This window comes from Hyperolius riggenbachi, chromosome 10 (assembly GCF_040937935.1).
Source record: "Hyperolius riggenbachi isolate aHypRig1 chromosome 10, aHypRig1.pri, whole genome shotgun sequence".
Classification (NCBI taxonomy): Eukaryota; Metazoa; Chordata; class Amphibia; order Anura; family Hyperoliidae; genus Hyperolius; species Hyperolius riggenbachi.
In genome coordinates, this window is record NC_090655.1 from 51862111 (window position 1) to 51875405 (window position 13295).

The following is a 13295-nucleotide window of genomic DNA, read 5'->3' on the forward strand; positions in this document are numbered from 1 at the left end:
CCGAGTCCTCTTACCGCAGATCCACTCGTACTGTCTAGCATTGGACCTCCATGTGCTTCCTGTTTACTATGATGTCACAGGAAGCAGATGGAAGTCCTATACCAGTACGAGTGGATCAGAGGTAAGAGGACTCGGCTGGCTGCTCCGCTGCGCTCACTCTGCCTACAGGGAGGGAGGAGGGGGGACACAGACATACATCAGGGGGGCATTCAGAGAGGGAGGGAGGAAGTAATAAAGCCGGGCTCCCGCATCCCTCTTCACCGCGGCTGGAGCCTCGATCATTTTTTTCCTCCTCCAGGCAATCCTCCCCCACCTAAAAGTGGCACCCTCCTCCCCACCCACAGGCATTCTCGCCCCCCCCCCCCCTCCACTGACAACCCTCCTCCCCACTAGCACCCTCCTCCCCACCAAGAGTATACCCTGCCCATGGCCCTAGGCACTGTACCCCAGGCACCCTGCCCCTGCACCCTAAAATGTTATTATGAAGGAAAATGAACCAGGATAGAAAGGACCAGTGTGGTTTGAATTATAAAACAACATATTTTCTTATGAAATTTTTATGGTATGCGTGACTGGAGGCGTGGCGGGGGTGTGGCCAGGGGTGTGGCAGGGGCGTGGCTTAAGTGTCCCGTTTTCTCATCTCAAAAAGTTGGGAGGTATGCTAGATGGAATAAGGTTGATTTGGACCAGTTAATCCTAATTCCGGATGTTTCCCCAAAGGTGTTAACATTTTTTTAGAGCAGCTGCTAGAGACGAGGTATAGTTGCTGAGGTATAGAAGGACATCATCCGCATATAGGGAGATTTTCTCCTCCAGATTGCCTATTTTAAGCCCCTGGACAGTGCTGGACTGTCGGATATAAGCAGCCACAGGCTCCTTTGCCAAGGCAAAGAGGGCTGGGGATAAAGGGCAACCTTGCCTCGTGCCCCTCTTCAATTCAAAAGGTTGTGAGATATTATTGCCTGTTTTAATTCTAGCAGTGGGGGTTGCATATAAAAGTTGTACCCATTTTAGGAAGTTTTCCCCAAACACAAATCTACGTAGCACTGCCCACAGATATCGCCATTCTACTGAGTCAAAAGCTTTCTCCGCATCGAGAGAGGCTATAGCTCTATATTTTTTATCTTTAAAAGGAATACTGTAGGGGGGTCAGGGGAAAATGAACTAACCCAGGGCTTCTAATCAGGGCTGTGGAGTCGGTACAAAAATCTTCCGACTCCTCAGTTTCTGAAACCACGACTCTGACTCCGACTCCCCAAAATTGCTCAGACTCCGACTCCTTAACTCCGACTCCTTAGTCTAATACTTAACAGGGCTGTGGATTTTGTACAAAAATCATGCGACTCCGACTCCTCAGTTTCTGAAACCACGACTCCAACTCCGAGTGCCCAAAATTGCCCCGACTCCAACTCCACAGCCCTGCTTCTAATGGTCCCCCGCAGACATCCTGTGCCCGCGCAGCCACTCATCGATGCTCTGGCCCCGCCTCCGGTTCACTTCTGTAATTTCAGACTTTAAAGTCTGAAAACCACAAAATCTTCACTGACTGTTACAAAGGGTTATATAACCTTCCTGGCCATCAAAATGCCCTCTCTTCCCAGCTTCGTATCTCAAATTTTCTAAATAACCTGTCTCTACCTAAAATCACAGCTACCCAATTAACAAGCTTAAACTCACCCTTCTCAATGGAAGAATTTGAGGAAGTCTTTAAACATCTACCCTCCTCTAAGACCCCGGGGCCAGACGGTCTATCTTATAAATATTATCAGGTCTTTAAACTCATTCAACTACCCCATTTAATTTCTTTAGCCAACAAATTACCGTACTACTCGGCAACCAACCACCAGACTCTTTTTTTAACCACTTCAGCCTACAGCTTCGAAAATCTTATGCATCCGAGCAATGTTCACCTCCCATTCATTTGCTAATAACTTTATCGCTACTTATCAAAATTAATTGATCTATATCTCGTTTTTTCCGCCACTAATTAGGCTTTCTTTAGGTAGTACATTTTGCTAAGAGCCACTTTACTGTAAATACATTTTAACAGGAAGATTAAGATAGAAATGGAAAAAAATCATTATTTCTCAGTTTTTGGCCATTATAGTTTAAAATTAATACATGGTACAGTAATTAAAACCCATGCATTTTATGTGCCCATTTGTCCCGCTTATTACACCATTTAAATTACGTCCCTATCATAATTTATGGCGCCGATATTTTATTTAGAAATAAAGGTGCTTTTTTTCAATTTGCATCCATCACTATTTACAAGCTTATAATTTTAAAAAATTTAATAAGATACTCTCTTGACATGTATATTTAAAAAGTTCAGACCCTTAGGTAACTATTTATGTAGTTTTTTTTTTTAATTGTAATTTTTTTTATTTTTTTTTTTAATACAAAAATGTATTTGGGTAATTTTAGTTTGGGAGGTAAATAGCCAATTTTAGATGTAATATAATGTATTTTTTTATTCAATACAGGTATGTGGGTGCAGTTTACTATTTGGCCACAAGATGGCCACATTCAAAAAATTCCTGGATGCGAACGATGTCGCATCTAGGAACTAAAATGAAGAGAAGAAGTTTTATGGGGGCAGAAATACCACGCTCTCTGATGAGAAAGTGTCGGTATTTCTGCCGGGGACTTAGATCGGTGAATGGGAATTATATTCCCATTCACTGATCGGGGGGGCAGCGGGAGCGCGCCCGATCGCGCGCACCACACGGCTGCAGCATCACTGCCTATCTGGACGGATATATGCGTCCAGATATGGCGAAGTGGTTAAGATCACGAATTACCATAATCCCTAAACAAGGTAAAGATCCCCTGGTCCCCCAGAGCTATAGGCCAATCTCTTTACTAAACTCAGACCTAAAAATCATCACAAAAGCAATGGCAAATAGACTCAATCCTATCCTAGTCTCCCTCATTAATAATTACCAAGTCGGATTCATCAAAGGTCGCCAGGCTGGAGATAACACAAACCTGGATGAACTAATGGGGGCCTCTCGAAGGCCTTCTCTGCTCCTAAGTTTGGATGCCGAGAAGGCCTTCGATAGGCTCTCATGGCCATTTTTGTTCGCTGTTTTAAATCATTAAGGCTTCTCAGGTCCTTACTGTAACTTAATAAAATGTCTCTATTCTAATCCCACTACCATGGTCAAACTCCCTTCTGCTCCTCCCTCCTTTTTCCCATTAGGAGTGGCACAAGGCAGGGGTGTCCTCTTGTGCCATCAGAGAAAATCCAGACATTAAGGGAATAATTCAAGGTAAATGGGAACACAAAATCTCCCTTTTTACGGACAACGTCCTTCTAACCTTGAGGGAACCCCTCACCTCCCTCCCAGTTCTCCATAAACTCTTTCATGAGTTTGAAGAATTATCAGGGTATAAACTTAAGACAAGACTGACACCCTTCCTATAAATATTCCTACTTTCCTTCTAGACTCACTCCAGCATTCCTATCATTTTAATTGGAGAACCCATTCCCTGAAATATCTAGGTATCAACCTTACACCTTCTTATAACACCCTCTACAAATTTAATTATCCTCAGCTTATACACACTGTTATACAAGACCTACAGAAATGGACAAAATTTCCTATCTCCTGGATAGGTCGACTCAATTCAGTTAAAATGAATATCCTACCACATATACTTTATCTTTTTGAAACCCTCCCGGTGGCTGTTCCATCCTCCCAATTAGCCCTTCTCCAAAGAGAAACTAATAATTTTATTTGGAATCATCAAAAACCTAGGGTCTCTAAATTGGTCATGATGGCTCTGCGGGATCAGGGGGTTTAGGTCTCCCTAATATTTCCTTACACTATAAAGCGGCCCATCTTCGTCAAATCACTGAATGGATTGACTTTCGGGTCAAGACCAAATGGGCCTTGATTGAAGCAACTCATGTTCTTCCCTACTCTTTAGCTGCCTTCGTATGGTCAAACAACTCCCAACCACCTCCAGCCTCCTTGGGTCTCTCCTCCACCAGATTCACGTTACGTATCTGACTGGAATCACACTGCCTCAGAGAAAAATCTACGATCCCCCCATAGACTGCAACCAATCCTCAGCAATCCTAGATTCAAACCAGGTTTAAACCAACACTTTATGTCCAGATGATACTCTAAAGGTTTTTTAAGGCTACAAGACTGCCTCCAACCATCAGCCACAGCTTTTATAACTTACAAATAACTATGTGAACATCTCCCACCTATACCTAAATTATTCTTTGAATTCAACCAAATTTTACACTTTTTGAGGTCCTTAGTACCTAGATCTTCGGAGATCAGTCGCTCTGCGGCCTTCGAGGATCTATGTACTCAACAAGGTCATCAGAAAGGTCTAATATCTCAGATATATGTTATGCTCTCTACGAACTCCCATTCTTTAACTCCAGTACATGACTACATGGCCAAATGGGAATCCGCTCTCTCCCAACCTATTTCCTTGGAAGATTGGGAATCTATCTGGCAAAACGCTAAAGACTCCTCTATGTGTGTCCAAATTAAGGAAAATATCTACAAGATACTTTTTAGGTGGTACCTCACCCCAGCCCTTCTCTCCTCCTGAGTCTTCTGAACTCTGCTGGAGGGGGTGTGGATGTAGAGGGGCGATAGATCATACTTTCTGGTCATGCCCAGTCTTGGCCTCCTTTTGGTCTAAGGTCCAAAACCTTATTTTTCAGGTTCTAGAAATCACTGTACCCATGGACGCCATTTATGTTATTAGGCAAATCTGTTCCCCAAGCTCATAAATTTGATAGAATCCTCATCATACGAATTCTCACCGCCGCTAGACTTTCAATAGCCTCCAAATGAAAAAACATAGCTCCCCCTGAAATTTTGGAAGTTATAGCAAAAATTAAATGGACCAAATTAATGGAGCAACTTACAGCCTCGTTGCGGGATACAGAAGACAGATTTAGCAAGATATGGGGCCCATGGGACAACCATTTTGGCGGGGATTGACTGCAGAATATTATCTGAGGTATATCCCACTTACCTTAAGGCTTGCCTTTTCAATCCAATCAAACTCTAACATGAGTGATAATTGATCTAGGAACCAACCTACCCTACATTAGCCATCATACACGTTGGCTATCAAACCTTGCTAAATAAACTCAATACCTCCCAGAGCAACCCTCGCTCTCCTCCTTTGCCCTTTACTTTAAGAGTAAACTTTAAATATTTGCACTTGTATGCTGTTAGTTTTTTCAGTTTTTTCCTTCCTAACAGGTATAAGAGATTCAAATTGCTTCTCTTTGGACTGAGTAACCTTATAAATGATTATTATATAATAATTATCTCGGCCTTATGGACTGATCACTTCTTGATCCTCATTCCAAGATCCCATCTTTGATAAGCTAGATAAATCCTGTTAAAGTAACTAACATGCATACAACTATGTCCACAAATATTGCAAATATTGTGCGTTTTTGTATATTTTTATTGTTCTTCAATTGTAAACTTTTTACTTCGCCTGCGTTTGACGTGTCCTCACTCCCGCTGATGTCACCAGAATCCTATTGAACAGGCCCAATATGGTCTGTGCCTACGCAGTCCGCTCCTTGTGACAACAGCGGAAGCGAGGACACGGCAACGCAGGCGCAGTGGTTTTCAGACTTTAAAGTCTGAAATTCCAGAAATGAACCGAAGGTGGGGCCGGAGCATCGGTGAGCGGCTGGCGGGCACAGGATGTCTGCGGGAGACCATTAGAAGCCCCAGGTAAGTTCAACTGATTTTTCCCCGACCCCCAACAGTATACCTTTAACATTGGATATTACTTTAGGTTGATTGCAGTACACCTAGGGGTTTAATTTTCCAATCACTGAAAAAGACAGATGAAATGTGTACATAGAGCTTAAAGAGAACCCGAGGTGGGTTTTACAAATTGCATACAGAGGCTGGGTCTGCATATAATGCCCAGCCTCTGTTGCTACATTACCTCCCCCCAGGCCCTCCCTGAGCTCTGCTGTGTCACCCAAAGTAAGCCGCGTGGTAGCGACACACAGCGTGCCGCCAGCAGGCTGTTTACGTGTATACCGTCATTCTAGCCGCTCCCCCGCCTCCTCTATGTAGCCACTCCCTGCCGCGTCCCTTCCCTCCCCGCTGATTGGAGGGAAAGGACGCGGGCGGCGAATAGAAATAGAGAACGCGGGGGAGCAGCTACAATGAGACAGAGACTGGGCATTATATGCAGACCCAGCCTCTGTATGCAATTAGGATTTGTAAAAGCCACCTCAGGTTCTCTTTAAAGAAAACCATGCACTATCAGACATTATTCATAGACATTGCAGGGTAATGCATATGATACTATATTCATATGCACTAACAGTAACTTCAGCATGAAATCCTTCGGGAATCGGCCTAGTGCCTCCTGGCGAGGCCCCCAAATGTAGTCATAACATCCCCTCCCCCCCCCGGTGCCTGTGCTTTAATATTTTACCTTTCCCGTGTCAACCGTTGTCTCCGGACTCTTGTTCCTCATTGGCGCCACAAGTGGTTGCCAGCGTACTTCGCATGGAGCGAGTGTGACATCACACACGCATCCCACATGCAATACACTGGCAACCACGTGGGGTGCGAATGAGGAAGAGTGTGGGGACAGTGGCGGACACCGGACAGGTAAAGTATGAATCACAGGCCCCAGGGGGTGGGGAACATCTGGGGATTTCCGTTGCGTTCATCGATCTTGATTTTCGCAGGCCATTAGCGCTGTGCACCCGATAGAGCATGCCAGTCAGAATTTTTTTTCAGCATGTCCAGTCGATACATGCAACTAATTGCGGCCTGAAATTGGTCCAATTGTTGATCGGGCATGTTCTTGGTGGCACCGATTTTCATCAGATTTGACCATAATTTTCAAATCTGATGGTCGATCTCCCACCAGGTCTATAGATGTACCTTAACTTCCCTTCATGAGATAAATGAGCATAACAATTTACCTTCCAACTGCTCACAGGAATATTTTCTTGTTTCTGAGACCAGTTGAAAGGAACTTCAGTAGGAGTATAGATCTGCAGAAGGCAGGTATACTTCTGAACCCAAATTCCTCCAGAAATTACTATTAGTGAAAATCGAAGAGGATAATACATGATGCTTAACCATTTCAGCAAGAAATATGCTGCAAAAAGACGGCCTGTTACCAACGTTGTTCTGCCCATAAGAACAAAATAAAAAAAGGAACATACCTTCGATGAAGTGATTCGGAAAATTTAAGGCTTGCATAAATAAATTCTTTAACTTGCATATAAATCAGTGGAACCGACTGAGACATGGGAAGCTTCTTTGGAAATGATAGCTAAAAACAAAGAAGAAGCCGTTAGCCTTTTGAAAATCGGTCACACAGCATAATAAAATATAATGCAAAAGCTGAAATAAGGAACTGTACAGAAAAATACTGGGGGGGAGGGGGTGGGGCTCGGATTTGGAGCTCGGCTTTGTTCTAGACCTAAATGTGTTGTATGCGCCACCTGTTGCCTGACGAAGCGGGGTCAATCCTGCGAAACACATTGCACCCCACTTTGGAGTATGTAATAAAATTGTTTTGTTGAAAAAACATCAACAGAATCTTGTGTCTACTTGGAAGAGGCAAGTCCACCACTGCCTACTCTATTTTTAATGTTTTTAGCTATTTTTATCCTTTTGGCGCCTTAATCCTGAGTGGGATCAGGTCTAATCTCCCCACCTGCATTTACAGTGGTTGTCTAAAAGGTAACCCTTATTTGTGAGTATATATTTTTACTTACTCTTCATATCCATAATTTCCAGTACATACTACACTATATTGGGCTCTCAGTGTCCTCTCCTTTTGTGTTTTATAGCAAGAAATGATTGATATCTGCCATGAATTTTTAGTTCATGTTAATCCACAATGAGCCTGTGGGTCTTAATCTTTACTGCTGGCAGACAAGAAAAAAATTACAGACAGCACCAACTGCCATTATCTATAACCATACCTACTAACATTGATTGTGTTAGGCTAAAAGTTGCTTTATTTATATGTAACTCCTCCCACAGTGTGATGTCATGACCAAGGTCCTGACAGTTTGCTGTCTGTGAACCTTGTTGCATTGTGGGAAATAACAGCTGTTTCCATCTGCCGTTGCCAGCAATATCTCCCTCCGTGCATAGAACTCTCAGTTACGAACATTCCGTACAGATCACCTGGCAGAACTAAAGAGGTCACCACCAGTGATACATTTCAGAATGTAAATTACAAAGGGCAAACACTTATTAAAGGAGTTGTCAGGGAAATTTTAATAAAACAAACGCTACTTACCGGGGGCTTCCTCCAGCCCCAAGCTCCCAGGACCTCCCTTGCCGCAGCTCTGCCCGCAGCCGTTTGCCGGAGCTCCGACCCGGTCCCCGGCGATGACGTCAGAGCTGTCAATCACCGCCACGTGGGCCGGAGCGAACTGCGCAGGCACAGAACTACTGCTCCGGCCCACGTGGCGGTGATTGACAGTGCCGATCGCGCAGGCGCAGTACAGAGCGACCTCCAGGTCGCTCTGACGTCATCGCCGGGGACCGGGTCGGAGCTCCGGCAAACGGCTGCGGGCAGAGCTGCGGCAAGGGAGGTCCTGGGAGATTGGGGCTGGAGGAAGCCCCCGGTAAGTAGCGTTTATTTTATTAAAATTTCTCTGACAACTCCTTTAAATAATCTATAATTGAATATTGTAAACAATAAGCAATTTTATACATTATGTAATGTTCACTACAGTTCCTCTTTAACCTGCTGAGCGGTCTGGACGAGCCCAGCTCGTCCAACACCGCCAGAGGCTGCCGCTCAGGCCCTGCTGGGCCGATTTTTGTCAAATAAAAAGCAGCACACGCAGCCGGCACTTTGCCAGCCGGGTGTGCTGCCTGATCGCCGCCGCTCTGCGGCGATTCGCCGCGAGCAGCGGCGAAAGAGGGCCCCCCTAGCCGCCTGAGCCCTGCGCAGCCGGAACAAAAAGTTCCGGCCAGCGCTAAGGGCTGGATCGGAGGCGGCTGACGTCAGGACGTCGGCTGACGTCGATGACGTCACTCCGCTCGTCGCTATGGCGACGATATAAGCAAAACAAGGAAGGCCGCTCATTGCGGCCTTCCTTGTTTATTCTGGGCGCCGGAGGCGATCGGAAGATCGCCTCCGGAGCGCCCTCTAGTGGGCTTTCATGCAGCCAACTTTCAGTTGGCTGCATGAAATAGTTTTTTTTTTATTTAAAAAAAACCCTCCCGCAGCCACCCTGGCGATTTAATCAGAACGCCAGGGTGGTTAAGTTCTTATTTCCCTTTTTTTCTTTATTTAGGCCTGCCGGACCTACTAATATGGGTCCCGCACCCTCAGAAGGAGAGGTGACATACCTATTGCCTCCCTAGCTTAACACTAAATAGGGACTGTCTACTCATCTTTGTCTGCAAAACTTTGTATGATTCTTTTTTAGTGGCTGAGCAGATGCAGTCATTAGGACAATTGTGCAGAGAGTGGAAAGCTTTTTCTCTCAGTGCCCTTAGTTGTCAGTCTCTCAGGACAGGGAAAAGAAACTTCTCCTACACAGGGCCTCCTGCAGCTGCATCCCTTGCAGAGTCTATTGTTACACCCCTACATGTTATAAGTCTACATATCCTTTAATTAGAATTCCTTAGAACAAAGAATCTCCAAAGCATTCTCATTATGTGATCAAAGTATTTAAGCTTTAATAGTAGTATAAGCCCTTCTAGTAAACACTCTGGCCTTATTTCTGTAAGTATTGACTGGTTAGATCTTCTTTCAGTCCAGGGAACTCTCAGTCGCTTTCTCCACACCCAGTTCAAAAGCATACAGTTTTCAATGTATGACCTTATTTATAGTTCAACTTTCACAACCTTGCTACCACTGGGAAGACCATGGCTTTAGTACCGTAATCACTAAATTAACGGACCCATTTATAACCTTGCATTGCTTGGCATCACAGTGCCCCCCCCCCAAAATTAATAAATAAATAAATAAATACATTTATAAATACCCATCTATGATTACAAAAGTAATTCTCCTGGGTGGGCTGCTAGCGAAGCCCAGTCACATGACTGACACCAAGGGTCATAACTGGTGGCCAGAAGGTGACTGAAGGTTAAACTTCTAAGTGTGGAACGTGTTTACATTTACTATTACACGCAAGTCCATAGACTTGAATAGTGTTCGCCACGTGGGCACAGGCCACAGGTCATTAGCGGTTATAATTATATAGTTTTGTGCCAGGCAAAGTGTGATTGGTTGCTAAGGGAAACAAAACTATTCTACTTGGGGATGCAATAGCTGATTCCGCAGACGCCTGTGAGGGAGCACTTACCTTATCACCCTCTGGATCCTGGAAAGGAAACTTGCTGACCACCGCCCTGTACTCCTCTTCATTAGCTACTGGGATGGGGCTGTAGTTGTCTGCCTCAAAAATATCCCTGCAATAACAAAAATAAAATTCAAGCGAACCTGAACTCTTGTACAGCACACAATGAAACTGCTTTATTCCACATATAGTTGCTGAAAAAAATCACAGCTCTGTGTTTGTTTAGGAAAGAGGTGCCCACACTTTTTTCGGCTTGTGAGCTATGTTTAAAAATTAGCAAGTCAAAATGATTTACACTTGTACAACTTTAGGAGCGCAATTGTATGTAGAGAATAGAGTGGTTGGGATCTACCATGAAGTCCTTTGTGATCTACCAGCAGATCGTGATCTACACAATGGGTACCCAAAGTGTCCAAATACATCTTAGCAGCTGTGAATCAGAGCTGTGAGCTCTCTGCTCATTAGTTAACACGGAGGCTTAACCCTTTTTGTGCTCCTAGGAATTTGAAACTACCCAAGTTAAAACTTCAGGTTTTTTAGGATTTCCATACATTTTAACGATCAGATTGGAGGGAATTGGTGTGAGTGGATGGGTCATGTTTATATGATTTGTGGCTTCCTCCAGCCCCATAAGCACGCCTGAGTCCCTCGCCATCCTCCCGCCGTCTGCCATTCAGCCGCAATTAGTCCCGGTAACTGGTTCAGTTGCGCCAGTTGGAGACTTCTGCGCAGGCGCAGGGTCTCCGCACTTGTGCAGAACACACCGACTGACGCGACTGAACCAGTTACCGGGACTAATTGCACCTGAACGGTGAGGGACTCAGACATTTTGATCTCTGGTTTACTTTAAATAACTGGATCCGCTTGCCTGTAAAATGAGGTGGAACACAACATATTGTTTGAAAATAACAAGCCCCTTAGGCAGGGTTCACGTTCATTAAATTTGCGTGCGAAAACACGGTTGCCGCACATTTAATAAATATCATTGAAGAATTGCACACCTGCTAAAATTCGCAAAATTGCGCTCTTGTTTTCACACACACGCAAAACTTACATTTTCCAGCCTAAACACAGACATCTAATACAAATTCCCATTGATTTTTATTAGCTGTGGTAAAAAGAATAGTGTGGAAAATTTGCATATGAATGCAAATTAAAAAAAAAAAACGCATGCGAACAAACATTCTGTTTTTCGCAATGATGAGTGTGCACCCTGCCTAATACCATACTGAGCTGCGTATAAATTAAGGCTCTTTGTGTTTACTAATAAACATTTGGTCACGGTTTGGGACCTGGTGTATAAGGAGTAGAGATGATCAATGAAATGAAAAACAATTTCTCCCTGCATTCACATTTCATGTAAATTATATGCAGCTTGACATTGGACCAACCTATCAATTTTTATTGGTCCAAGCTAAAGCTTCAAAAATGGACATGACTATGGAATGTAAGAAGAAATGATTTGCATCTCGATGATCATCCCTAGTGAGGAGTACACAATGGACTCTGCTTGCTATACTGCATATTATGTGGAAGCAAGATATTTGGGCACCTGCAGAAAATGGACTATTTGGGCACCCCATAGACGGTAATGCAAAAGATTGGCCATTGGGCGCCAAAAGCAGAAATTTGTGTGCCTGATAAATAGCGGATACATGGCCCATCCAACCATTTTGTTTTGAGAATTGTCGGTTTGACATCCATCCTGTGAATTATATTTTTGTAAATGATCATTTAGAAATGTATTTTTCTTTTTAATTTAGGTTATTTGCTGTGGAGGGAAGCGATCTTAGAGACCCTGTATAAAAAAAAAAACATCCCGGGGGGATCCTCTATCCCTGTAGCTGCAGGCACTCCAGAGCTGGCTCCCCCGAAGCGTCCCGCAATCCTCCCTCGACAAGCCTGACAAGGCTTGATATATTTACCTTCCCAGCTCCAGCGGGTGGCGCTGTTGCGGCTCTCAGCACGGAAATAGATGGAAATAGCCGATCTCTGTCGGGATCCGCTCTACTACACAGGCGCAGGAGACTTGCGCCTGCGCAGTAGAGCGGACCGACAGCGATCACTATTTTCGCCAATCTCCGGGCAGAGAGGCGATACTGCTCCTGCGCTGGAGCCGGGAAGGTAAATATTTACATCCCCGCCGTTCAGAGGGGTACAGCGAGACCGCCGTGGGACACAGGAGGATGGGGGAAGCCTCGATAGGATCCGGAGGCTTCCCCCACCTGAGGTGAGTACCCCCCAGGGGAACTTTTTTTTAGTTACAAGTTTTCTTTAAGGATAGGCCTTAGGGTTAGGTGTCAGGAAGTGGGGGTTTAAGGTTAGGCATTAGGAAGGGGGGCCTAACTGATCAGGGGGTCTGACAGGGGCGTGGCTTAAGTGTCCCTCTTTCTTATCTCAAAAAGTTGGGAGGCATGGAGTAACAAGCAATAAGGTCAAAGTCCAGCAAAGCAATCCACAGGTTTAGAGAGCACCCAGCAGTAAGCAGAAGCATACGCTAACACGGGCAAAGTCAGAGTGCACTCAGCAAGCTTAAATATATCAGGCATCCAATCAGTGGCCGGCCACATGCACAAAGGAACCAATCACAGCTCACAAAGATTCCTGCTTAGGTGTCAGCTGATAAAGGAGTCAGTTGACACGTCAATCAACTATTCCATGTGTCAACTGACTGAATAGTCAGCTGACACTATATCTGCCGCCGCCAGAGGGAGTATTGCGGCTGAAGAGGACGCTGAGCCCGCCCGCCAGTGACGTTGCGTGCATGCTGATTCTCAGCGAGCACTTCATTGTGAGCGGGCGGCTGCCAAGACCCAGAAGTACGGCGATCATCGCGGGCGCAATTGGAGGGTGAGTCCATTACAATCAGTAATATTTACCAGCGTTCTACTATGGTCATTACCACTGTAAATATTTTTTCGTGTTTATCGTTTACACTTATTTTAGCTTCACCCTGCACCCATTTAATAAGATTATTTTA

General features: G+C 44.7%; 1 protein-coding gene across 7 annotated transcripts in view; it reads right to left on the minus strand.

Annotated features, from left to right (window-relative positions):
- EXOC6 (exocyst complex component 6) overlaps positions 1-13295 on the minus strand; it is a 386110-nt gene that overhangs the window by 154836 nt on the left and 217979 nt on the right. For all 7 annotated transcript variants that reach the window (XM_068258178.1, XM_068258176.1, XM_068258180.1 and 4 more), the window contains 2 exons: positions 10322-10427; positions 7202-7311 (listed from right to left, as the gene is read on the minus strand). In XM_068258178.1, coding sequence (XP_068114279.1) covers positions 7202-7311; positions 10322-10427 — 216 coding nt within the window. The remainder of the gene's footprint in view (positions 1-7201; positions 7312-10321; positions 10428-13295) is intronic.